This window comes from Mixophyes fleayi, chromosome 7, assembly GCF_038048845.1.
Source record: "Mixophyes fleayi isolate aMixFle1 chromosome 7, aMixFle1.hap1, whole genome shotgun sequence".
NCBI classification, from domain to species: Eukaryota; Metazoa; Chordata; class Amphibia; order Anura; family Limnodynastidae; genus Mixophyes; species Mixophyes fleayi.
The window spans coordinates 131362329-131388579 of NC_134408.1; the positions used below are offsets into that span (position 1 = coordinate 131362329).

Here is a 26251-nt window from a genome sequence, read left to right on the forward strand (position 1 = left end):
AGCCAGTACCCTTTGAAGCCAACTCCTAGTTGGTTATGGGTCATCATAGACAATGGTTAATACTTTCCTGTTAAAAATAATTAAAATGATCTTTTCAGATTTCAAATTCTGCAGTGACGTTTTGTTATATAACTTTCCTGGATTTGGTGACTGCCTGCAATGTTTAACAAAACTTTTTTTGCATCTGAAGAGCCACCATCATTTTGAAACTGGATTTATAAGGTGTAATATATTCTTATCCATATTACGGAGTGAGACAGATCATACAAACCTTTAGTTCACTCAGTGGCTGAATCCTTGTTAAATGCAGTGGGCGTTATTCTCTCTCTCATTCCTTTTATCCATTGTTCCAAGAGTACTCTGTAAATCCTGCTGTCAGGTGCCGTCTCCACGCTCTCCACAGGCGCCGCAGACGGACACCTTCTCTCCGCAATCCACGTCCTGTTGCCTAGCAGCAGAACTCTATCTCTACTCACCTGTCTGCAGCCAGCATGTCTAAACCGCCTAAGCCTCCCTAACCCAATCAGGAGGCACCTAAGAGTACTTAAAGCAGCCTCTGACACCTGTCTAGTGCCAGAGTATTGGTTCTACCCTGCTCCAGCATTTAGTTTGCATTCCTGTTCCTGAAACTCCTGTGTATAGACTCCTTGGCTTGTTTGACCTCTCTTCCGGATTTCCCTTGTACTTCGCTGCCCGCACTGGTATTGACCTTTGGACCGTCTCTGACTACTCTTGCCTACTCTCCGTGGTACCTCGCTTCCTTGGTTTCGACTCGGCCTGTCTAACTACCCTATTCGCTGCACTGGTAACTTCCTGGGAGAACCGCGACCTGCACATCGCACGCAGCCAAGCCCAAACCTCCTTGCGGGGGTCCCTGGTGAACACCGGTGGTGTGTTAGACTCTGTGCCTCTTAGGTTAGTAGCGCTAATACCAGTCGGTGATATTCTCCGTGTAAAAGTGTGACACCTGCATGTTATAGACCCTCCTATGCTTTCTGACCACAACCTCTTTCCACACCTCTAAGATTCCTACTAGGAAAGCTTCTGTAGATATCAGCGTATGCAAAGATGTAAATGATAATATCTCAGCTTGCCTTGTGCCATGCTCCTGCTAGTCCTTTCGTCCCTCTGTCAGTTCATCATAAGCCCTGGATCACATCTCTTTTTGACTTGTTTCATATCCACTGTCTTGTAATAAATCCACAGTCATTTGGGTTGTTATTGACCATTTCTCTAGAATGTCCAGTTTCGTTCTACGGAACACCACGCCATCTTCCTCCCTGCCCTCTCGTCTGTTTAATAAAAAGTTCTTTGGACTTTCGACATAGCTGGCAACTTCATATTGTCTTAAATAGAGGGGTTCAGTTTGTTTCTAGGCTTTGACCCTTCCGTAAAGTGGTTGATTTGAAACTCGAATACTAACCCACTTATCACCTCCACAATTTATGTTCAGACGGGAAGGGTTAATCAGGCTCTTGATCTCATCCTCCGGAATTTTATTCCACTCAAGAAAATGGTTCACACAGAACAATCATCTCCACTCCAATTTGTTATTTCACTGTCTATGGGACTCATTCTAATCTTCGACCTGCTGTTTTGACATGTTCATCCCACCAGGGGTTTGTGCTGTTGACACTCCTATTTGTGATCTTCTGGGAAGAAGCTTATGAAATCTTCCTTAAAGTTTCTGCTCTCTACAAGTAATATGATGATAGACATTGTCACTCAGCACTTCATCAGGTACAGATAATGCTATCTCTCGACTGGAAACATCATTCCAATTAGCTTCTGTATCATTGGGACCTACATGATTTGGAACAAATTAACCCTGTCTATTTTTTTGGTTTAAACTGCCTCCTAACCTATGAATGACAAATATAAATAGGTAGAGGGCCTGTTGTATTGTATCTGCTTAATCGGAAGAAAGGGAATCCGAACCTTTTATCTATAGCCATGGCAAAGTGTAATATAATGCGCAAATAGAGAATGGAAATGTATAGACAGTAGCTCTAAAAATGGGGATTGTAATAAAATTAGATATAACAATAATAAATACATATCAAATTGTCCATATTAATAGTGTTGTATACAATAAAATAGTGATAAATAAATATCTATAAACATCTGTTAATTAGTGCTGAATAATAAGTCCTACAGAATTTAAAAGCTGATTTCTGTAGCTGTTCAGTTAATGGAGACGATTGTATGACTCAAGTAGAAGCAATCTTGTGGCGAAGATAATATATTCTTCCACACAATATAAATAAACTACTATGTTGCAATGTGATAAGCAAAATCACTATCAAAATAAGTAATATAGCAGTGTTCTATATGGAATAGTATCATGTTAAAAGCAGTAAATGAAAATATAAAATAGAAACAATAATAATTAAAATATAATATAGTCCTTCAAGTCCATTCTACTTTTTATAAAGAGATTATTTCTTCTTATGTGAAAAGTTTGGTAAGTGGATGCATCTTAATTGCAATGTCAGTAATAAGTTAATACAATACATTTACTCAAAGAAAGGGTCACCTATCTGTAATAACGGGTCAACAGACCTTTTAAACTAGTGTTACAAGCTATAACATACAAATCTGAAAAGGCAGGAGGTAGGGCTATAGGGGCAGGCTTGGAGGGCCGCCTGTTGCTGTCACTGGTCATAGTAACTCACGGTGAAGCTTTGCTGAGCCAGTGACATGGTCCTACTGTATATCGTCAGCATTCTGGTCCCCAGTGATTGTATACACAAGGTCAGCTTAAAGCTATTGTTTGCCGATGACACGATCTTAAGAGTTCTTAGTGTTCCGGTTCTCCGGTACCTTTGCACATGCGGGCAGTCCAAAGCTATGGGAAGGATGTGGAAAATCTGCCCGGTCTCTCTTACAGCAGTTCCCTTGCTGCCTGTTCATCTCTACCTTCGCTCTGTCACTGTATGCGTTGGTCTCCGTGAGACTGTCAAATAGGACAATCAGTAGAGTGTTTTGTAGACAGCCTTGATCACTAGGATCCAAATCATCACACTCACACATTACAATCAGTCATATGTAACACTAGTGAGTCATGTTTGTATAATAAAGTGTGTGTGTAGCTGTGATAGTGTTCTATGGCATTTCATACAGTAATTAAATATATCATCAATGTAACTTTTTCTCTCCCCTTATGACTTCTAGACACGAGGCCGGGCCCGAGCTGAAAACAGTGCAGTTATAGTGGTGGCGTCCAGCTCATCTGGGGCTGCTGATCGGGACAGTGTTAACGAATACCGGGAAGGTATGATGCATAAAGCCATCCAAAAGGTGCAGCAGATGAACCCCAAAGATTTTGCTGAAAAGGTAATAAGGTATAATACTATACAAATACACAGGCGTATTGCTGCATGGCATTTAGACCAGACTATTGCAATTGCACATATTGGTGGTTTTGTTAATGACTATAGCACAATAGAGGGAAATAGTAACTTTTATAACTTTCTGATGTCTTGGGTCATTAAAAAATGGCAATTTTGTGCGTACGTATGGTCCGCAAAATCGCTCTATGAGGGCTCAGAACCGGATGATACGCAACCGAATGCAGCCACGGTCATGTTGGAAAGAAATAAATGCACAAAAATAAATCTGGCGCTATGAATCATAGATTAATGGCATGTGGTGATGAACCGCAGCTCCCTATGACAGATATCCAAACTGTCAAATAACATACATGTAGCAAAAAATAGAAAAGGGGCGCTGTATCCAACAATATTTAATAATACATTAAAATTCAATTAAAACAAGTGCAGATGTTTATACACACAGCAAATATCACTGCAACACACTTGCAGTAATGAAACCTATTGGTACCATATATATTGCTAAATAGCATTCACAATATAATACTCCTTTAATCCTGAGATTGTAGACAGCTGGTAATTCAATATATTCAAATATGTAGTTGGAGTGAATGCATCAATGATTTGGAGTCAATTATTCCACTTGTAGAGATGAAACAATATGTATATATATGTTGCTTAGTTGTAAAAGATCATCTGTGGATCCATATAATTTTAGATGGTATCGCAAATAGTTCTCATATAGTTTTGAAATATGCAGACAAACGCTGCAGCAGATTTGACAATGGAGATCCTTTATCGTGAACAAACAGAAGGCGGTTTAATGTATAAAAATAGAAAGCTCTCCTGATTTTCACAAACAGCCAGTAGCCAGGTGGGTTGAAATTAGCATGCAGACAACTGCAGCAATGTTGACAAATAGTCTTTGACCAGTTAACACACCACTCTTCACGGCCAATGTTAGTTGTGCAGCGGAGGCAAAATGACAGAATTCCGCCTATTCCACTTACTTGAATCCAGCTGAATACCCCGGGGTATAGGAGGGAAATGTCCTGAATAGCTGTGGATTATAACATCAAATCAAATTGTCCTGACGCGTTTCTCCGTGACAAGCACGGTTTCATCAGAGGAATGTTGGAAAGAAGACATTCATGTGTTTTTTATATAATACTTTTGCTTTTATTTTCTAAACCAGTGATTGGCACCTCCAGGGGCATTACCTTTAAAAGGGCTGAATATTACCCTTAATCTCAGTCCTAAATTGAAAGAATACATATAATCAATGACAGAGCCCCCTATCTGTAAGAACATAGCAGCAGGAATTTTAAGCATGAGTTACAAGCTATAATAAACAGATCTGACAGTAAATGAGGAAGGAGCTGGGGGCCACAGGTTTGGAGGGCCACATGCGGCCTTAGCACTGCCTGTTGTCCATGGCTGTACTAAGCTGTGCTAGAAACATGACAGGTACAATTTAATTATTTGCTATGGAGAACACCACCTGTTCTTCACACCTACCTGTGGAACCGTTTTCTGCAATGTCACCATTTAGGATTCTTCCTTCCAGCATAGCGCTACATAACTGCGTTTATAACTTACTGTTTTATGTCTAGATTCAGGAATATCAGAGTCAAACCATCATTGAGAAAAGAGTCAAGAAGAAGAAAACGATGCGGAAAAAGTATCAGGAGCAGCCTTCTATGGTGACCTTCTTGTGTAGGAAATGCCAGATTCTAGTGTGTTCTGGAAGCGACATTTATGTCATAGAGAACATGCATCATGTCATTCAAGACTCCAAGTTTAAGTAAGTCATGTTACGTTCATCACCTTCCAATATGAGTTTCTTTTTTATATGGGTGGAGATCTCATTTTAGACATGCCGAGCCAACAGTTCAGATGTGCTGTTATTCCATTCTTTTATTCAGTCATAGGTTAAAATACTGTTGGGGTTTTTATTCGTTAAAAAAAAAAATACTGTTGGGGCTGTGTAAATCCGCTGCACAGACCAGCTGACATCAGGGGGTAAATGTATGAACCTCCGGATTCTTCAACTCCGGCGAGTTCAGTGTCTTCAGCGCTTAAATTTAAAGCGGCGCTGCCTTGTAAAGGGAAGTCTCCCTTTACAAGGCAGCGCCGCTTTAAATTTAAGCGCTGAAGACGCTGAACTCGCCGGAGTTGAAGAATCCGGAGGTTCATACATTTACCCCCAGGAATGCTAGAGATAGGGGCTTTGTTACATCGATGTGCGTCATGTTGCAATGCAAGGGGTGCAAATTAGTTTATTATTTTGCACATAGGGAGAATCCTGGCTGTTTTTTCATGAAGCACACAAATACCTGAGAGCTTTATTTTTACACTGAAATTTAAAGTTGATCTAGGACATGCCCTACCCCAACTATAAATCTGTCCTCACATTTAAAATTTACCTCCCCTCGAATGCAACATGATTTTGCCACAGTGCAAAATTACTCCTTGTTTATGCTTTACTTACCTTAACGAATTAGTCCCCATATGTCCCAAAGAAACATGACCCATCTGTACGGCTGACTCGCCCAGAAACACTACTGGGGCAGTTTTCTTTTCCTACAGAGCTGAACGGTACTAATGAAATGGAGCAATTTACCTTTTGCTAAATCTCTACTCCTTAAAGTGCAATTAAACTGGAAACAAGATAAGATGGTGACTGCCATAATGATCTCTAGCAAAGTAGGCAGTACCGTGTTTTATATGCAGATAACGAGAGCAGAGAATAGGTATGTAGCTTGATGTGCATGAAGTTTCAACTGTGCAAATCTCGTGTGGTTTGTGGTGCACATCTGGGGGTAAATTTATCAAGCTTTGAGTTTGAAAAGTGGAGCTGTAGACTATAGCAACCAATCAGATTCTACCTATCATTTTGTAAACTGTACTAAATAAATGATAACTAGAATCTGATTCTCTACTATAGGCAATATCTCCACTCTTCAACCCTGCCAAAAAATTGCAGTTTCATACATTTACCCCCTGGTATGCTTCTTAAATGACCTCCTTTATATGATGTAAATAGGAATAACATAAAAAAACATAAAAAATTCCAAACTTCTCCATGAATATCAAAATGCAACTGAAGAACTCAATGAAACATATAAATAATATATTTTTGTATTAAAATATTGTTTTGTTTGTCTTTCAGGGATCTCTACAGAAAAGGAGAAAATAAAACACTTCAAGAAAAATTTGCAGATTACCAGACAAATGGTGAAATAATTTGCAAGAAGTGTGGACGAGTAAGTACAGTTCAAATGATGACTGAGCTTGAGAGTTAAATCTGACTATTCACTGACTTATTTTGATCTTGCATTTTAGGGGGGTATTCAATTGTCAGCAAGATTTTTTTTTTGACCGTCATTTTAACGCTGTTTTTTATCATTTTCGAGCGGGTTAACTTTACCCGCAATTCAATTCCATTTTTAACCCTTCGTTTTTTTCCCATCAAACGGTCCTCTCACGCTCCAGTAGAAGGTCTATTGAAAGTATAGGGTGTGCGAGAGGCAGCCGCGTTAAAAGCTATTCAATTGTTTTTTTAACGCGGCGGGTAAAACAGGAAAATATGCTGTTTTATCTCGCACCTCTTTGGAGTGTGTTAAAAATAAAAAACCTCTGAAAAGTATTTGAAATCATGTAAAAATGTGGAAAAAAAGTTAAACTTATGTTTATCACTAATGCCAAACTTGTGTAAGTTGATTTTCTTGTGAAAAAATAATGAAATAAAAAAATAAAATTAAATAAAATCACTAATTAATTATATTTATGTAAGTTTTTGGTGCAAATATGAATGTAGTAATGTGTTTTGACATGGTATAGATGATTGTATGGTAAAAAATAGTTAAATTAAAAAATATGCTAAAGAAAGTACAGTAATGTAGATATTATCAATGTGTAATGCAATCTAATGTATGGAAATGTATGCAAAGCCTTTTTTTTTGTGTTATACATGACCGCGTTAAAAACTCCCCTTCACCCCCCTAAAATCTCACAAACACAATTTTTTAACGCGTGGGGGGCAGCGTTCCCTCTTTTTCAATTGAATTGCACGAGTTTTCCCGCTGCGCTAACTCAAAACGGTCGCTATTGCCGGCAAAAACCTGCGGGAGATTTTTTTATTTTCGTGACAGGGGAAAAAAAAACTCGCTAACAATTGAATACCCCCCTAAATGTTTGTTAAAATGGGGAGGACGTGGTCTGGACAGGAATGTTATTAGAATAATGAATATTATTTTATTTATTTCAGTCAACAATGTCTGCCGCCGCTGGGTGTGGCCAATAGCACTTTAACGTGTTAAATTCAATATTTATTATAGAGTAGCTTTATGCTTGTGGGTTTTTACTTGAATAATTTACATTGTAATATTTCTGTTTTGCAGACATGGGGAACAATGATGATCCACAAAGGCATCGATCTTCCCTGTCTGAAAATCTGTAACTTTGTGATCAAATATAAAGATGAAAAGATGACCAAGGACACTTTGGAAGCCTGGAGTGACCTGCCAATTATTTTTCCAGCATTTAAACACGATGAATATGAATATGATGATGATGAGGATGACTAAATGCCAAATGTACCAGAAAACACTATTTTTTTCAGCATTTATCGCAATGCAACTGGGTAACCGGACAGGAACATCCTGCTGCTTTCCAACGAGATAATTCCAGGATTTGACCATCATTTGATTGGCTCACACCCTAACCTGGGATGAACTCAGGGCCGGATTAAGGGAATGGAGGCCCCTGGGCTAAGGGCGCCTCCAATCCCCCGTGAGGCCCCCAATGTGAGCCACCCGCCGCCGCCCCCCCCCCCAAACGCTTACCTGTCAGTTCAGTCCTCCGTCCCCGGCGCGCTGTAAGCTCCTTACTGAGGAGATCTCGCGAGAGTTCACTCGCGAGATCTCCTCAGTAAACAGATTACTGAGCGCCGGGGATGGAGGACTGATCTGACTGTGCTCAGCAGCATTGATCGGGCTGGGGGCACCCCCGCCCCCGGACCGATCAATAATGCTGCTGAAAACTTTGAAGGGCCCCCTGGATGCCCGAGGCCCCTGGGCTATAGCCCAGTTAGACCTCGGGTTAATCCGGCCCTGGATGAACTCTTTACTTAGGTAGACCCTGTTGCTATCCAGTTCTCCTACGCATCTCGATGATTCTTATACTGGTTCAAGGAGTTTCCTACCTCTCTAAACCTGCACTTCTGCCTCAGTCCAATGGAACTTGTCCTCTGGAAACTTATTATTAATATAGAGAATGAATTCCAGTTATCCTCTGTATCCTAAATGTCCAACTCTCTATCTTACTTCTTCAACAGCAATGTCCTCACATGTAAGTAGGTCCCACAACCCAACAGGATAAACGTCAAAACTACGAAGCTTCAAAGTCTACAAAATATAACAACAATAATATCTAACTTTGTTAGGGATATTGCCATCTGCACTTTTTAATGTGTTTATTTCAATAAAGTGTATTTTTATTTTATTTTCAAGTGGTGGTTCTTTAATATTTAAAGCTTGGCCATCCTCAGCATTGTTTTTTGCCAGCTTTAAAGTCTTGACTTGTAAACTCAGTTCAGATACAGTATTTTATTTACCAGCAATTTTATAGCAGGGGACTTTCTCAGTTCAGTGTCCTCCTACGGGGGTATCGGTTTTAGACCTGTTTCTTGCATTGAGATCATGCAGTATATTGTGTTATATGGCTGCTGGTAAGGTTTAGATTAAGGCTGTGATGGCACTAAATAGTAAAATATCTTCTGTTTCCAGTTATTACATTGATAATTACACTAATTTTAGCAAAGAAGAAAGCTCCGTCCTTTTCTGTCTGGCCCCATAGGGAACAATCACCCTTACGTCCCACTTTGCCAGTCTTCCTCTGACACTGTTTTGTTTCCTAAGCCCAATTAGTTATTTATTATAATACATTTCCTTTAACAGAAATCATGGGAAGAATGTGTAATTTAGGATTATGTATCTTGATCTTTGATTTGTTTTTATTTGTGGTCGGGAAACAAATAATTGTTGTTCTGCATATGTGCAATCCAATATATGTATGTGTATATATATATATATGTATATATATATATATATATATAAATATATATATATGTGTGTGTGTATAGTATCTGTATTGTATGGTTATGGGTATTTTATTGTTACTGTACATTGCTCAAATGTAGATGTTGTGTCTAACCTTTTAAATTTTGTTACTGTATCCTGCTTTATGTCACCAATTACATAACTTTTGTCTATTTTCTTAAGATTAAACTGTACTTGATGAAAGTTTCAAAGTTTGTTGTGAAAACGAGTGTAGTGCTTCCTGTAAAGTAAGTAGACATATATAAATGTGGGCTCTGGGCTTTGGATATATTAATAAATGTGTCTGTTTTTTAATAGTGTCCGTACTGGAAATAAAAAATATAGCACACTTGGGGAAGATAGGATATTATTATTGTCGTAGATTTGTAAGGCACCACAGTGCTCCGCAGCGGTGTACAGTAGGGAAAAGAGGACATACGTAAAACAGGGACATACAAGGCAGACAAAATAAATGCAGATATGAAAACAAAGTGTATGGAGGACCTCGCTCATGAGAGAGCTTACATTCTAAGTGGAAGAGGGCGCAGCTGAAACAAGAGGAGCGAGTATGACTCAGAGTGGTGATTAGGACAGCTGTGAGGGTGTATTAGAGCGAATAGTATCATCCGGGATGAGGTAAGCTTTAGAAAAGAGATGGGTTTGTAGAGAACGCCTACAGATGTGAGAGCTGTGGGAAAGCCTGATTGCGTGTGGTAGGAAATTCCATAGATGGGGAGCAGCACAAGAGGAGTCTTGTAGGCGCGAGTGACAGGTGGTATGTTGGACAAAGTCAAGCAATACTTCTTCAGTGTTTAAAAGGAAAAGGATGATTTTAAGTAAATACTTATTTTCACATTAGGCACACTCGGGTGTCCCACAGTTCCCTTGTGCAGAAATATCAAACTCTGCAGAAGAGTTTAAGGTTGAGATATGAAGTTTCACAGATAAGGAGGAGCATTGTTGGGCCAGATGTCCATTCTTAAGAGCAGAATGGACCACTATGCAGACAAGTTGATGTGGTAGAGGGTCTAAGACGTTTATTGCATGCAATAAAAACAGGTCAGTCAGTGTGCTACTCTGACGTGTAGTATTCCAGATAGTTCTTTTAAAGTCAAAGTTACATATTTCACAGTATACATTTACTATATATGAAAGCACAGGTTATTGTTGGATAATACATGTTGCGCACTCGATTTAAGAGAGACTTTCATCACCATTTATTTATAGAGCGCCACTAATTCCACAGCGCTGTACAGAGAACTCACTCACATCAGTCCCTGCCCCATTGGAGCTTACAGTCTACATTCCCTAACACACACAGAGACACAGACCTAACCAGACAGACAGACTAGGGTCAATTTGTTAGCAGACAATTAACCTACCAGTATGTTTTTGGAGTGTGGGAGGAAACCGGAGCACCCGGAGGAAACCCACGCAAACACGGGGAGAACATACAAACTCCTCACAGATAAGGCCATGGTCAGGAATTGAACTCATGACCCCAGTGCTGTAAGGCAGAAGTGCTAACCACAACGCCACCGTGCTGCCCACTTTCCACCTTTAGTTTAGTAACGTCTTAGGTGATTTATGCTAGAACATTTACAAATTCCAAAGTGGGAGGCCTGTAAAGCCTCATTGTGCTGCCATTTCTGAGAAGAGCTTACTTTTATTAGAATGCAAAGTACTAGACAATGGGGCATATTCAATTGATGGCGGGATCGCCGAAAATCTCACGCTCCAAAAATATTACCGTTAATACGGTAATATCTCGCTGAATTTCAGCTCGCAGCTTACCGTATTAACTGTTTTCACGCACAGGATTACCGTATTAACGGTAATATTTTTGGAGCGCGGGATTTTCGGCGATCCCGCCGTCAATTGAATATGCCCCATAGTGTCCTGTTCTTAAGGGAAAACTACAACATGTTAAAGGTGACAAATAAGATTATAACACCTTTTTAATATCATAAAATGCAAGTAACTAAGCTTAGCGTGAATGACTTGTTCAGGCCTTGTATTTGTGTTACTAGTAAGAATAAATGAATAGATTGGACCATCCCTGGTCCACCTTGGCCTTACCACCAATTTTAGCTCCAACAGAATGAGAGTACTCTTGCAGGAGAATGTTATTTAAAGAGAAGAGAGATTTGGCAAGTAACTTCACGGTTTAAAAAAAAAAGTTTTTGTTTTGTTTTTAAAAAAGGTCAACTAAATAATTTGGGTCTTTTACCCCAATTATGTTATTAGATTTGCCTTGGATGCTCTTCATAAATGGGCGCCTCTTGATGGTTCACCCAAAACATATCAAGGTGAATACCTATGTCAGGAACCCTACCAACCAATACAACACCACCCGGAGTCTACTCTATAGTCAGGTGTTCACTGGATCCCCTAGTGGTGGGGACAGACTTAGCTGCAGACTACAGAGGGTCGTGTGGTGTGTATCAGCTGCGGGGAACCCAGGAGCAGAGGTTAATGGCAGGCAACAGTTCCAAAGGTCAGGCCGGGGTCAGGGGTCACTTACTAGGAAGAATAGTCCAGAAACAAGCCTAGGGTCGAGGTCACGGGCAATACAGCAGAAACGGTGGTACAGGCCAATAGGTCTAGGGCACAGGCAAACAGGCAAATCCAGGAAACAGGCAGAGGTCATACACGGCAGAAATCAATCCAAAAGGTTATTACCAAAGGTACAGGAGAACAACAGCAGGCAGCGACACAGGAACTGGAAGCTATCACCGGCAGGGAGGCTAAGCCTTAAATACTGAAACAGGCCAATGAGAGCCCAATACTCTAATTGCCCACAGGCTGTCCCTTGATAGAATTAATTAGCCCGCAGGCTTGCCTCGCTGTTGCGCACGCGCCCGGCTGCTCTGTAATGCCGGGACGCGGCGCTGGACAGAAGAGCGTCTGGCCGTTGCTATGGCAGCGGCCGGCGAGCCCCCGGAAGTGACGTCCCGGTCGTCATACCGACGGCCGGGACGGAGGTAAGAGAGTCGCGGCGGCTGGACATCGCCGCGGCTCGTAACAACCTACTTGCCATTCGTGGGAGTCGCTTCCGCCAAGTTGAAGTGTCCCTATTGGGAGGGCACATTGGGACCGCCTTTGTTAGATGTAACACTTCTGTGCATTTGAAGCTTTGTTTTGCAGTGTGTAAAGTGCGTTTAGAAGTGCGCCGCTCTGCCAAAGTGCAATTGAAAGATGCAAAATGTGTGTCAGTAACAGTATAGGATGAGGCCTGAACTCTGAGCTGGTACAAAAAGGAAGTTTTGTGCAATGAAGTGGCTGTCTGGCAGTCTCCATAGAATTAGGTGCGCCATACCTGTTCTTGGCAAGGAATGTCCTCACTGTGCCCAGATCCTCCCAACGGCCAGTGCAAGCTTCTGCCTTGCAAAAGATGTCACCATCTTGCTCCCCAAACTCATGCACTTTGGTGGAAGTTGAGGTGTACAGCCCTACCATAAAGGATTTAGCTTCTGGTTTATACTTCGTAAACGAGGCCCAAAAATGTACATTTCCATATTAATGAACCATGGAGGTCAAATGTAAAATCTACATTTATTCTACGTTTGTACTGCATTTTTGAGAGTAAAATATGATTGAGTCCTTGCTCACAAATGGCAAAATAACCTGACACAACCAGAGGTCCCTGACTTAGTAAATATCAAAGCAGAGCTTGTAACTTCACTCTTTACCTACGTCTAATACATAAATTTCAGCATTTCTATAACAAGTGACTGTGAATCAGTAATTTAAATTTCAGATTATTTAAATTGATGTGTATTGACGCTCCACTTCTTCCACTCCACCCCATTCCAGCGTAATGCAAGATAAAGAAGCCAAGTCCCATAGGCAATTTTTAAATATTTCGGCCTTCAACAAAGGGATGGGACAGATAAGATCTTGCATATATTTATACACACACAGACATTTCAGTTATATTATCGTGCTCAGTGCTACAGGTTTTAATCAGTATATCATCACCCAACGTAAAGGTTATTTGCTTTTAATGATGCATGTTTGTGGGAATTGAATACCACTCTTCTGCTCCAAGTGAACATAGACCAAATGTAAACACACTAGTGCACCTGAATGCAGGACAGAAGTGGGATGTTTCAGAGAGCTTGTGTTTTGTTTCATTGAGCTTTTAGTGATTACATTGGTAATGGGTATCCTCATACTGATCAATTGTTTTTTTGGTCACAATGTGCCGGGGTACAGGATTGTCCAACAACGTGGACTACAGGAATAGCTGTCCTGGGCTCCGTCGCTAGTAGAGAGAGGGTAATGAAAAAAATTTATATCTTTATCAAAGTAACAGGGTCCACCATAAGGAGGGCATGTGAGAAAAATAGCTGGTTGCAAGGGTACATGTGAGAGAAACGCTGTTCGGTAGGGGGGCATGTTTGAGAAAAGGTGGTGGGGGGAGGGCATGTGCGACAAAAGCTGGTGGGCAGGGATACGAAATAAAAGCTGCCTAGGGTGATTAGGGCAGGGGTACATATGTGAGATAAGCTGGTGGGCAGGGGGGAGCATGCAAGAAAATCTGGTGGACTGGGGGTGGCATGTGTGAAGAAAGCTGATGGGTACTGTGGGCATATGTGAGAATTGCTGTTGTTTAGGGGACATATCAGTGTGTAGCAAGAGTTTTTTGCTTTTGCTCTGCCCTGAACTCTAAAACTTGGAGCCAGCAAAAGGGCTTCTTTACACCTCTCCCTAAATATTAATAGTATTACTGCTAGAAATAACCTCCCTTGGGTGAGCCTATTTATCATGCATTGAGGCAGTACTCCCTGTTTTGCTAACATCATCCTCAGATGGTGTTACCTCACCGGCTCAAGTCAGTAAATAAGTTATCAAGTCAGGCAGTCGGTGGAAGATTTGAAAACAGCCGTTCAAGTGGAAGAAGCAGAGCTGTGTTGGTAAGCTACAGTAGCATCTTTATAACTAAGTAAAAAGAAAAGAAACAAATATGCTTTATTCTTTTAAATATATATGAAAAAAAATCATATAGTATTGGTAAAAATAAACTCGTAAAGGAACTTCCTTCCTTTGCCCTCTTTCTTAGAGAACGCTATGTGTACACCAATACTCGGTTGCCCCCAGGACTTCACCCGTAATAGTGGCGGCCTATCAATTTAGGGCATTTGTGGGTGTAGACATAACAAGGCAGGGGACCAGCAAGTAGCAGGATAAAGACAGGGACAATGCAGGGACACTGAGGATCCTGATACTGAGATCAGAGGCTAGGTTCAGGACTGGCAGAGATCAAAAACAAAGTCTTAGGATAGGTTGAGGTCAGGGCTGAAAGCAAACTAAGGAAAATCCCCCAAAAATGGGCTAAGGTCAAACAGGCAGGAGGCAGACAAAAGCAGGATCAGTAAAAGGTCTGGTTCAAACACAAGGAGTCAGCGGAATACAGAGAAGGATTTGCAGCAACAAAGACACATTGGGTCAGACAGAGCTAATAACCTGCACAGGTGGTAGCGAGCGAGAGGTATATGAAGGTTGAACATCCAATAGGAATCAGGCACTCCCATAGATTTAATTAGCCTGCACCTGCGCTGAATAGAAAGGCTAAGCAACCGCTGCTGCTTAACCAGCTAGACCAGAGTTTCCCAAAGCCAGTCCTCAGGGCTCCCTAACAGTGCAGGTTTTCCGGATCACATGTGACATAATTAGGACCACCTGTGGATCTGTTACAATGTGTCAGTCAGTAATGAATACACCTGTGCTCCAGCAAGGAGATATGGAAAACCTGCACTGTTAGGGAGCCCTGAGGACTGGGTTTGGGAAACCCTGCTAGACAGAGAAAAGTCAGTGAACAGATCAGGGACACCAGTTGCCGTTGTCCAAGCAACCAATCGAAAGCGAGACGGCTCCTGCCGCTGTTTCTAACAATTTCCACTAGAATGCAACAAAATAAGTAACACATTTCTAGCAATCTCACCAACAAAGGGATGTTCTAAAAATAAGTACATTAAAAGAATGAACGTTATAATTGTTTTTAACAAACATCTTTTTGGACGGTGTGTTGCCTTAGTCTCCCTAAATTATAGCGTGCATGGTGGCTGCAGATACATCTGCCTAGCAGAAGTTTATTTGGAAACAATGTTGAAATGTGAGTAACTGTGTATCATGCTGGTGCTCAAAAGTCACGGTGTGGGGAAATAACAACTTGACATGCAATTTAAAAAGGTCCTTAATTATATGACTGCAAATATAATGTGTGGCTTACGTCAAAGGTCCAGAGACACATTAAAATGCCTTGTTGTCCACACAACTTGTCCATAGGCATATTGACCTATTAACTCAAGTTCTTAGAGTATATATCGTGCACAAACATCTATTGTGCCTGTATATGGCCCTAAATTTGTTTTGTGACCTTAACTGTTCTCTGTGCATAATGCAGAGATCACAGATTGCTTATTACATGACTCAGACTTCTGTTTTCTTGCAGGAAATAAATCCTCTAAAAAAGCATTAACATGAACTTTTCTTTGCTGTAGTTTGCTGTTTGTAGCAATCTAGCTTTTTTTAGGTAACTTCAAAAGACATGCAGTACGATTTATAAGATTTGACGTATCTGCACATTCTTGTGTATGGAACTGTTGAATCATAGAAGGGAGTATTGGTGTAGGGGAAGTTTAGTGATTCTTACGCTGGACAGTGAGGTTTGGATATAAGACGTTGCCAACCACTTTTCTGCCTTAAGCAAAAAACGCCCACAAAATCTGTTTCCAATTTATTTTTTAAAAATCTGAAAAGTTTGCAAAAGGTTTCAAAGTATTGAGCAAAATCTGCATTGTTTAAAAGGAATCCTGGATCATTAAGTAACTTCCAGCCCTGTGGTATTTCACAACCAATCACTAGCAACTTTTAACACAGATCATTTATCTTTCATTTCCAGCAAACGATGAAGGTGAGTACATTCATTTCATGTGTTTTATGTTTGTATATTTTATGTGTGTTATATTATTTAATGTTTAGTTTTGCCAACACAGTTTTACAGCACAAAACTTTATGCCATGAACTTTTGCGTCTTTGTCACCAGATCCTATGATGTTGTTCTTTGGTTTTACTAAACAATATCTTGTGCATTGTACAGTCAACAAAAGGAAGGATCTGGTGAGAGGTCTTTAAATTCTCACCCCATTCAATCTTTGTTTACAACGTTACAGTGCATGTTTTATGAGTATAAAAAAAGTATAACATGATTTCCTTTGTGTCTTTATCTGATAGACTGCAATAAAAGTAATCCTTGGCATAGCTGCAACAATTGTTGTTGTAGTATTTTTGGTAATAATCGGGCTTCTTCTATCAGGTAAGTGAGACACATTCATTCTTATTTAATAAACAAGTGCAGAGAGTATGGTTTCTATGGAACATAGCTGAACCAATCAAACATTTGCTATCATTTATTGCTTTGGCTTACAGCAAATCTAGGTGGTGCTATTGAATAAGTCAACTCTGTTTTACAGCGAAATCAAATGAAACATTATTTATCTTTAAATACAGATATATTTAGCAAAGCAAATCTCAATGTTTTGTTTTGTTTTTTTTAAAAAAAATCCATGATAATATATCTGGATGGATCTTAGTTTGAAAGTTATGTATTAGTAAATTAACCAGATATTCTGACCTTTAGCCCTGATGATGTTGTTACCCCGGGGATCTATGACGTTTGCATTTATCACAAATATTTTGTTTTACTTTGACTCAGCTCGCACTCCCCCCAAAATATTGTGTAATTTGATAACTGATGTGTTACTGAATATCTAAAGAACAATTAGGTTGATGGATTATCTGTGTGGAGTTTGTATGTTCTCCCCGTGTTTGCGTGGGTTTCCTCTGGGTGCTCTGGTTTCCTCCCACACTCCAAAAACATACTGATAGGTTAATTGGCTGCTATCAAGTTGACCCTTATCTATCTGTCTGTATATGTATATGTGGGTGTGTGTGTGTGTGTGTGTGTGTGTGTGTGTGTGTATGTATGTTAGGAAATTTAGACTGTAAGCTCCAATGGGGCAGGGACTGATGTGAGTGAGTTCTCTGTACAGCGCTGCGGAATTAGTGGCGCTATATAAATAAATAAATGATGATGATGGTTAAATTGTAACGCTGCCTTTAAATTAGAATACATAAAACATAACTCTGCCTTTAAATTAGAATACATTTTTCATTTCGTTGTTATTAAAAGTACAAATTGTTACTTTAAACTGTAAATTCCCAATTGTTAATGAAGCAAAGATTATTTCAGTGAGCAATGCAGCATAGCACAAAATGTATTTCTTATTTTGCATTTAACTCACATGTCACAAGTTACTTGTAACTAATGAAACCAGAGATCTGCCACAAGATACCACAAATAATTCACATAACGTCTAGTTATGGTGCATTATTGCTGCAATAGAATGTGCTCCATCTACATGTCACTGGGACTGTTATATGCAAAGGTTAATGAAATAATTTGCACTCTATTGGGAGGATGAGCTTCAACACCCAATTTCCAGACATAAATCTGTTTGGAAAATATTTGGTCCTATTACTAGATGCTCATTTCTCCACCCAGTAAGTAAACAGTCATAAAATATGTTCTGTTATAAAACCATTCTTACCTGGGTCTGTCCTGGCTGGGAGGTCACATTACCCAGCTGATGTCATGGCAGGAACATTCTACTCACACAGCATAGGGACATTAGTCAGAAAGTGGGAACAATTCAAAAGAACACTGTGGTTAGTGTATGGATGAATCATGGAGAGCTTGGACAATAGTGAGACTGGAAGTGCTATTTATCATGTATACCGTGGTTTTAAAAAACATTTGTTCATTCTGATTTTGGCTATTGCTGGGATCTGAAATCAACTTGTGAAAGGAAATGCAGGGTCTTAACACAGATACAATTCTAAAAGTAACCACAAATTGAAGTTTATACATCTTGCTACTTTTAGACAAACCCCCCCCCACCCCCTCAAAGACTTATAATGTCCAATCATTTCTGTCCCAACAATGTGCATAAGTCCCTATTCAATTTCCCCAGTGCTGCCACCTGGAGGTCTGACAGAAGTATAGAACTATAATGGTTCCTGGGTAGGGATCCAATAGGATTAGTAGTTGAGAGGGAACCAAGAACAGGACACTGAGGAACTGCAACAGATCGAGATAGTGGAGGGTTGGATGTGCCACAGGTAGAGGCTCTAAAGTAGTTTAGTGGGGATGGCTGGATAATGTTGGAGAGATGGGAACAACAAGGTTTTGGGGTGGAAAGAGGTTAGTGAGCTGAGAGTAGGGACTGCAGGGGGCAGGGTTCCCACTCTGCTCTTGTTCAACACACAACGCAGTAAAGCCTGAAAGCCCCTCAGAAGAGCAGAGCAGGGGCCTCGGAAAGGTGGTCCAACTTTGCTGGGCACCCCTGAATTGAGCGCCCGCACCCCCTGCAGTGGCATTAGTTACACCACTGCTGCTGCCTTGTAGTTGAAAAACAACATGTAAACTGTGATTGTGGCTATTGTAAGGAATTATAACTATAACCCCCACTCCCACACCATCCACTTCATTAAAAAAAAAAACAAGAGATTAAAGGGAACGTAAAATTAATACTTTTCTGTACTGCACATGCACACCAAAATACATCCTTATCTAAATTTGAATTTTAGACTTGTGGCCCTTATATCTGGAGTAAGCTGTGTACAGTACATGTAAGTGTAGCAGGTCTCCTGGAGATGTGACATAATTAGACTTGGACGCTCCCCCAGATATATTTGGCAGCCGATCTTTTGTGGGTACCGGAGGCCGGTTGTAATGATATGTGCTGATGATAATGACACTAGCACTATCTATCTGTTTCTGATTGGCTGCTTGGGTATTGACAGACATCTATTTGCATTGCTTATTAGACGTTGCAAGAAAGAAGATTCCCACTGGATTTCTAAAAGGGGTAAACAACAGATGTTGTGGGTGTTTGCATTTCTTTAAATTTCATATGGAAAATCTTTACATGCACGTTCAGAGAGCGAGACACGTCATACTTCAAATGAAGCCGTAATGAATATCTAGTAATAGCATTTGCAGAAATCTGAAGATTGAATTTGCTTTAGGAAGTTAGGATCACCACAAGCCACCGCTGGTGGGATTCATCTTTTGCCTCTGAAAAAATGTGCTGAAAACTGAATAGATCATGTATTTTGTGGTCACTTCTTAAACAGAATGAGCTCTGGTTAACACTGAACACAGCTACAGCCCAATTAAGAGTGGGCACATTTATGTATCCAGGGTATTGTAGGTTTATTGTATTTTCCATTATTTTTCCTAAATATTGTCTATTTGTTCTTCATTTGAACATTGTTGCTTGCTAGGTCACATTAAGGAGGGGAATTCAATTCCCGGCAATGTGGTGCTCGTTTTTCACGGACGTTCCTGAGACACTTCCTGGCTTATTGCATTCTTCCTCTAAATGTATTTTAATATTTACATGTTTCAACAATCAAATTTGTCATTTTTGTGGCTGCTGATGTCGCGCCACATCACTGGCAATATTTGAATCCCTCCCCTTAATGTGACCTAGCAAGCAACAAAAATCAATTGTAGAACAAATAGACTATATATATATATATATATATATATATATATATATATATCTATCATCATCATCAACATTTATTTATATAGCGCCAGCAGATTCCGTAGCTCTTTACAATTGGGAACAAACATTAATAAAACAATACTGGGTAATACATACAGACAGAGAGGTAAGAGAACCCCGCTCGCAATCTATGGGATTATATATATATATATATATTGTTCTTTATTTATTTTTTCTATGGGTTCTATTGAGATTTTATATCCCACATAGGTATTGTACATATACTGCAGTGTTTGGTCTAGTAGAGCACAGTAAACCTACACCCATAGTCTTCACCACACATTTCTTTGTTGACTTCAGGAGTACGCAGAGCTGAGTTATGTGCAGTATAAAAACAAAGGCACGCTGCACTCAGTATACGTACCTTAACCGGCCCTCTGTCTTTATAAACCAGCTAGGTCTGACACATATACCCAGATTGTTCTTGTGTGCTGCAGCAGAACAGTTCCACCAAGTGGTCATGTCAGAAGATGAACTGGAGAAAGGCCTTAGCTTTACAAGTGCTGGAGCAACTGTCCCTTTGGAAAAGGAGCTGTGATACAGGGGCTAATCCGTGATTTCTAGTGGTGGGTTGCAACGTCATGCCACCAGAGTGGGCATAACCAGCATACAAGGGGCATGGTTAGCATTTTAGACAATGCTCGGCTACTCTCCAGTGCCTACACTGGCAAATACTGCTTGCACTTTTGTTAGGTGCAAACAACTCCCCCTTCATGAGCAGAGCAGTAGTGGAATATTCCTCTTGGCTGTCCCTGCAGTTGGGACAATCTTGACTGAGTGGGCCAATAACCTAATATCGGGGTTGCCCCACCAGTTAGCAGACTGCCACGCTCTCTCCTGTCTGTTCTTGCAGCTTTTACTACCTGTTGCTACTTGTGTCCAAAGTTCAGTAGCGGCTAATCTGGATCCTGGAATGTTGGGTCCCTGTTTGGAAAAAGGATAGATACATGAAATATGGAAAGACTAACAATGAGTGAACACACTAGTCCCGCTATCCAGAACTGACTTTAATTTAATAGCATTCACATTTTTTTTTAAAATAGACCTATATCCCCCAACATTAAATTAATAGTATGCACATTTAATAAGTATACCTATCCCCCCTACCTAGCCTTGACATTAAATAGCGTTCACATTTAATAAATAGCTCTCCTTCTCCCCAAACTCAGCCCCACATTCAATTAATAGCCCCCAAAACAGAATTAAATTAATAGTTCCATCACCCTACTGTACATAGTCCCCACCATTACCCAACCAATAAAGTGATAGCTGCCACCCATCATTAAATGATTGAGCCCACACTCACCCCTCCGTTAAATTAACAGCTCAAGTCCCCACCCACATTATCCACCCAAGATGGAAACTGCCTATGCGCGAGCCTGTAATGCTGTAATGAAATACAAGTTTCAGACCCTAAGATCCTTACACTAATCACCTTACGCTAAATAAATTGCTTCAACGATGTCACTTGTTTCTAGTGAATTGATAGACAGCAGGTAATCAGCAAACAAGTAGTCTTTTTATTCAGTCCAGTCATTAGAATATCCCTAGTAAAGTTTCCGCTTCAAGCTCATGAGCCCCATAATTGTTCTTACATATGTGTATCAGCAAAAATGTGCGACCAGAGCATACATTTGTTGCGTGTTTGTCTCTTTTGCTGATTTTCTCAGGAAAATATGAATACAGACTGTGGCTTGTTTGGGAGGCTGCCAAATAGTACCAGCTGCTGGTTTGGTGCAGCTGTTGTCTGTTGCACTAGAATTCACAGGACAGGCATGACGATTGTCTATAGAGCTACTTTCTCTTTGTCATTGGTTTTTAATTACATAGAGTCAGAGATAAATGAAACCACTTGGAGAAAAATGTACATGAATATAGCGTCAGATTAAAAATGATCAAATGAATTAGGATTTAAAGCCTTTTTAAAAAAAAAAGAAATTCTATTTGCACTAAAGTTCTGTAACCCATAGCAACCAATATGATTCTGTTTTAGTGCAGTTTAAATAAATTCATATTATTGTGCAAATTTTCAATAATTGGTGTAAATCTAGATGCAGGACCTGTACATGCTGTGGACTCTGCATTTTTTAACCACTTCATTGGCCGACCCCCTTTCTTCTGTAATTTCCAAGTGCTACAGCATCACAGGATGTTAGTGGTAGTGCCCAGTACAGACAGATGCCTTAGCAGTGGTCGCCCTAGGTTTGGATAGATGGTAAGAGAAGGCTCCACACTCTACTCCCCGATGCACAGACACCCTCTTATAGTCAAGAATTAGACCAAACTTAAATAAAACAGGGCAAATAATATCAAGCTTTTATATACTGTGTAGCAACCTTAAATAAACTGTGCATATATAGTTGATCATTTATAAATACATTTTTGGCAACAAGAAAACATGGGTAGAAAAGTTTAAACAGAACTAACTCCAGTCCAAAGAGCAGGTGTGAAGACGCAATCCGAACACACTGCTGCAGTTTCCAGCGGGATGTAGTCGCCTTGCGCAACGTGAAGGATTTCAGGCTACGTAACGTGAGGCTGCGCAGTGATGTGTTCTAAATGAATCCCTACAGCCACATGCATTTTGGAAGGTCTGCTTTCCCCTTCAGCACAGCCTTCCTTTTTTATCTATTTACAAGTGCTCTTTAGGCAATTTGCTTTTCTCCTTTTTTTTGTTCCTGAGTGTTGCTGTTGAGTTGTCTGATTAATTTAAATTTTTTTTTTTTGTATTGGTGTTGATATATTTTCTCTTCGGGGGGACTTTCTCTAGGAGGCACTTTGGTGACGGTTTGGTGAATTTACAAAACAGAAGTGGAAGTTGCTCAAACAATTTATGGGTTCACAGCAGGTGCTTGAAAGGGTGATATTATCTAGAAAGGAACAAATACAGAGAAAAATCCCCCAGCACACTACTATAACCAGCAAAGGAGCTGCTATTTCTATTTGTACATAAAAATGCAGAAATCTCAGTTACACACATTTGCAAATGTATGATAATCCACCTGCCTGGTCAAGGCGCTTCTGCTAATAGGGTTGTCCTAAATCTAAACAGTGAGAGTCCCTATTTTTGGGTCATGTATATATATTTGGTTTTAAATTGAGAGCTAACTCCTCCAAATGGCAATACAGCAACACTCCCCATCAGCTACTGATGCCAAACATGCCTCTTAAAGAAAAGTTTGGTGAATTTAACCAGTATGTTCATTATAGCCCTGGGTTTGTTGTAAAACCATTGATATTTTTTTTTTTCTCTGACACATTTCTTTTCTTGTGTGAAAGAATAACTTAAGACTTTGCATAACCCTTTCTTCCCAAAGCTAAAGCACAGGCTTCCTTTCTAATGTGGCAAACAGTCCCCACCTATTACGTTTGTGACATTGACCCAGCAGGGGTGCAATTAAATAATTATTTATTTACTTGGTCATTGTCAGTTTGAATATACAGTATACTGTGTGCTATGGTTGTTCATTTCACCTATAACAATTGATAATTGGTTACTGTTGACTGTGAACATATTGGGCATGATTCATTAAGGAGAGCAAAGCATAAAAAAAGGAGTAACTTTGCACCTTGGCAAAACCATGTTGCATTGAAGGGGGAGGTAGATTTAAAATGTGGGGACAGATTTATAGTTGGGGTTGGACATGTCCTATTTCAACTTAAATTTCAGTGTAAAAATAAAGCTATCAAGTATTTGTGTGCTACATGAAAAAGCAGACAGTATTTTCCTTATGTGCAAAATAGTAAACTAATATGCACCCCTTGCATTGTAACATGGTTTGTCCAGGAGAAAACTTACTCATACTTGCCAACTTTTCCTGATTGGCTTCAGGGAGATCCCGGGGGAGGTGTTCATGTGGGGGAGGTGCTTGACAAATCGCATCATTTTGGCACCGCCCCCTAAACGATTGTCATAATTTTGGCCAATTCTTAAAAATAAGCATCTTAACTTTTGCACAAGATAAGATCACTAATGAATCAGGCCCCTAGTTATCAATTTGGATGGGGCTCCTAAACCATTACCTTGCTACTTCATCTATTGACTGCAGGACAGGTACCTGTGCTGAAGCTCTGTAGGGCAGGAGATTCCAGTAGGTTTGTATTGAACATGAGTCTAGTAGTTCTAGCCATCACAGACAACTCCCATTCATAGGAGAGCCAGATATCTGGATGGCTGGGATCCTCATGTACAAGAATCTATCATACTAGTATGCAGTCAAATTTATTTATTAACAATTATTTATAAAGGACCAGCATACTCTGCCGCGCTTTACAATTGGGAGAAAACACAGCAATAAAACAAGACTGGGTATTATCAAACAGACAAAGAGGTGCTCTGCTCACAAACTTACAATCCATAGCCAGTCTGGGCAACCTGTGGTTATCCAAGTGTTGTTAAACTACAAATCCCAGCATAAAGTGCAAGCTATCGGCTGGCTATCTACTGGCAGAGCATGCTGGGACATGTAGTTTCACAACATCTGGAGAGCCGCAGGTTGGCTAGGTCTGATCTATAGGAAAATTCAGTGGTGACAACAAGGGTGGACCCCTAAAAAAGGGGTGTTGTGCTTACGTTAACAACCGTTTAATAATTCAATTTAATAAGACTGGAAACCAAACAGGGTTTTGTAACACCAGCTACGTGATACTATGTATACTTTAAAAAAGTATATAACTTAAATACAATATTTGGCATTGTTACAGCATTCAGGGGCAAACGCAGGATTCATAGAGGGTAGTTTCCACACCACGCCACCAGTGGGCGTGACCAGCATGCATGGGGGCGTGGCTATAATATTATACAGTGCTTGGCTGCTCTCCAACTCTTCCTATCCCTATAATATACATGGGCAATGCTGCGTACTGTTAGGTGCACGCAGCTCTTCCTTTTCAGGCAGAACCGTGTGAAGCAGGGGCAGGGCAGGGTCCAGCCACCTCAATTATACAGTGCCCCAGGCTTGGAGGGGGTTTCCAGGCACTAGGAACCCGCCCCCCTTGGTTTGCCTATGGCATTATAGTACAGAATAATACAATAATACATACCATATGTTTTATAAAAGATACCAGTGAACACCTACACCCTATTTATAAAAAACAAAAAGTCATTGTTTTGCTTTCTTTCATTACTGTTCATGCATTAATGGAATTCAGATGAGAATTTTTAATTATGCATTAAATGTGAATGGTAGAGATACAAACAAGTCTTCTAGAAAATAGAAACAAAATATTTTATCTTATGATTTTGCAAATTACGCTGCAATCTGCTGTATTACCATATAATGCACACACAGCAAATTAATGGGTAATGGTTGATAAATCTTGATAAACTCCTTTTCAAAAGTCGAGAGATGGAGATATTAAGATTGCAAGCGCCTCTTCCTCCGTGGTATGGAATCAGGCAAGCATGATGGGTGACAAATGTAAAAGGCTTTTATCTCTCTTCCTGGATCACCTCTATCTGATGCAATAATACTTCTGCTCCATAGTGGCTATTAGTCACAGCACAATACACATGTCAGGTCCACTGTTGACACTGGTCACTGTTTGCTGTAATGCTGAAGGAAGCTGTCAGGCAGATTAAGTGTGAATAACCAATCCGTAAATAAATATCCATTTCAAAGCAAATATTTACCTTGGTGACACATACTGAATATTTTCATAAAAGTTCAAGTAAAAAAGGTGCAGACAATCTTCACTTTTACAGAATAAACTTAAAAGTAAACGTAAAAGGATAAAGATACACTTGATGCAAGATAAAATAGAAGTAATATTTGCCATAACTTTAATAATAAAAAACCAAAAACCCATAGTGTAGACTTTAGTGTGTTCTAAATTGCTCATATGCACAGGTTAGAGCACAGCAGAGCTTACCCAAATTCAGTGTAACCGAGAAAGTGATATTGTAATATTTCATCTGCGCTAATTGGTGAGCCATGAGAGCTAAATGCGGAATTAAAAACAGCTTCATCTGTTGTTTTTATGACATCGATTTTTTTTTTTTTTACTATGATGTCCCTTCTTATATTCCTTCTTATTAGTATTTAGGTTAGTTTATTCTACTGAGAATTAAACCTGTTTAGTCTGTGAATAGCTATGACTATGCTCCATTGAACATTAACTCTACTTTGTCCTGAATGATGTGTGAACAGGTCTTGCAATCACCATAGGGATCAATGAT

General features: G+C 40.0%; 2 protein-coding genes across 3 annotated transcripts in view; both read left to right on the top strand.

The window, feature by feature from the left end:
• The window catches only part of IFIH1 (interferon induced with helicase C domain 1), a 41631-nt gene extending 32794 nt beyond the window's left edge, over positions 1–8837 (top strand). For both annotated transcript variants that reach the window (XM_075180747.1, XM_075180748.1), the window contains exons 14-17: positions 3175–3336; positions 4946–5136; positions 6505–6598; positions 7736–8837. In XM_075180747.1, the coding sequence (XP_075036848.1) occupies positions 3175–3336; positions 4946–5136; positions 6505–6598; positions 7736–7921 (633 nt within the window). In that variant the 3' untranslated portion in view covers positions 7922–8837. The remainder of the gene's footprint in view (positions 1–3174; positions 3337–4945; positions 5137–6504; positions 6599–7735) is intronic.
• A 7154-nt stretch (positions 8838–15991) lies between these two features.
• Positions 15992–26251, top strand: part of FAP (fibroblast activation protein alpha) — a 75082-nt gene continuing 64822 nt past the window's right edge. The window contains exons 1-2 of the mRNA XM_075180749.1: positions 15992–16352; positions 16673–16754. Of these exons, the coding sequence (XP_075036850.1) occupies positions 16347–16352; positions 16673–16754 (88 nt within the window). The 5' untranslated portion in view covers positions 15992–16346. The remainder of the gene's footprint in view (positions 16353–16672; positions 16755–26251) is intronic.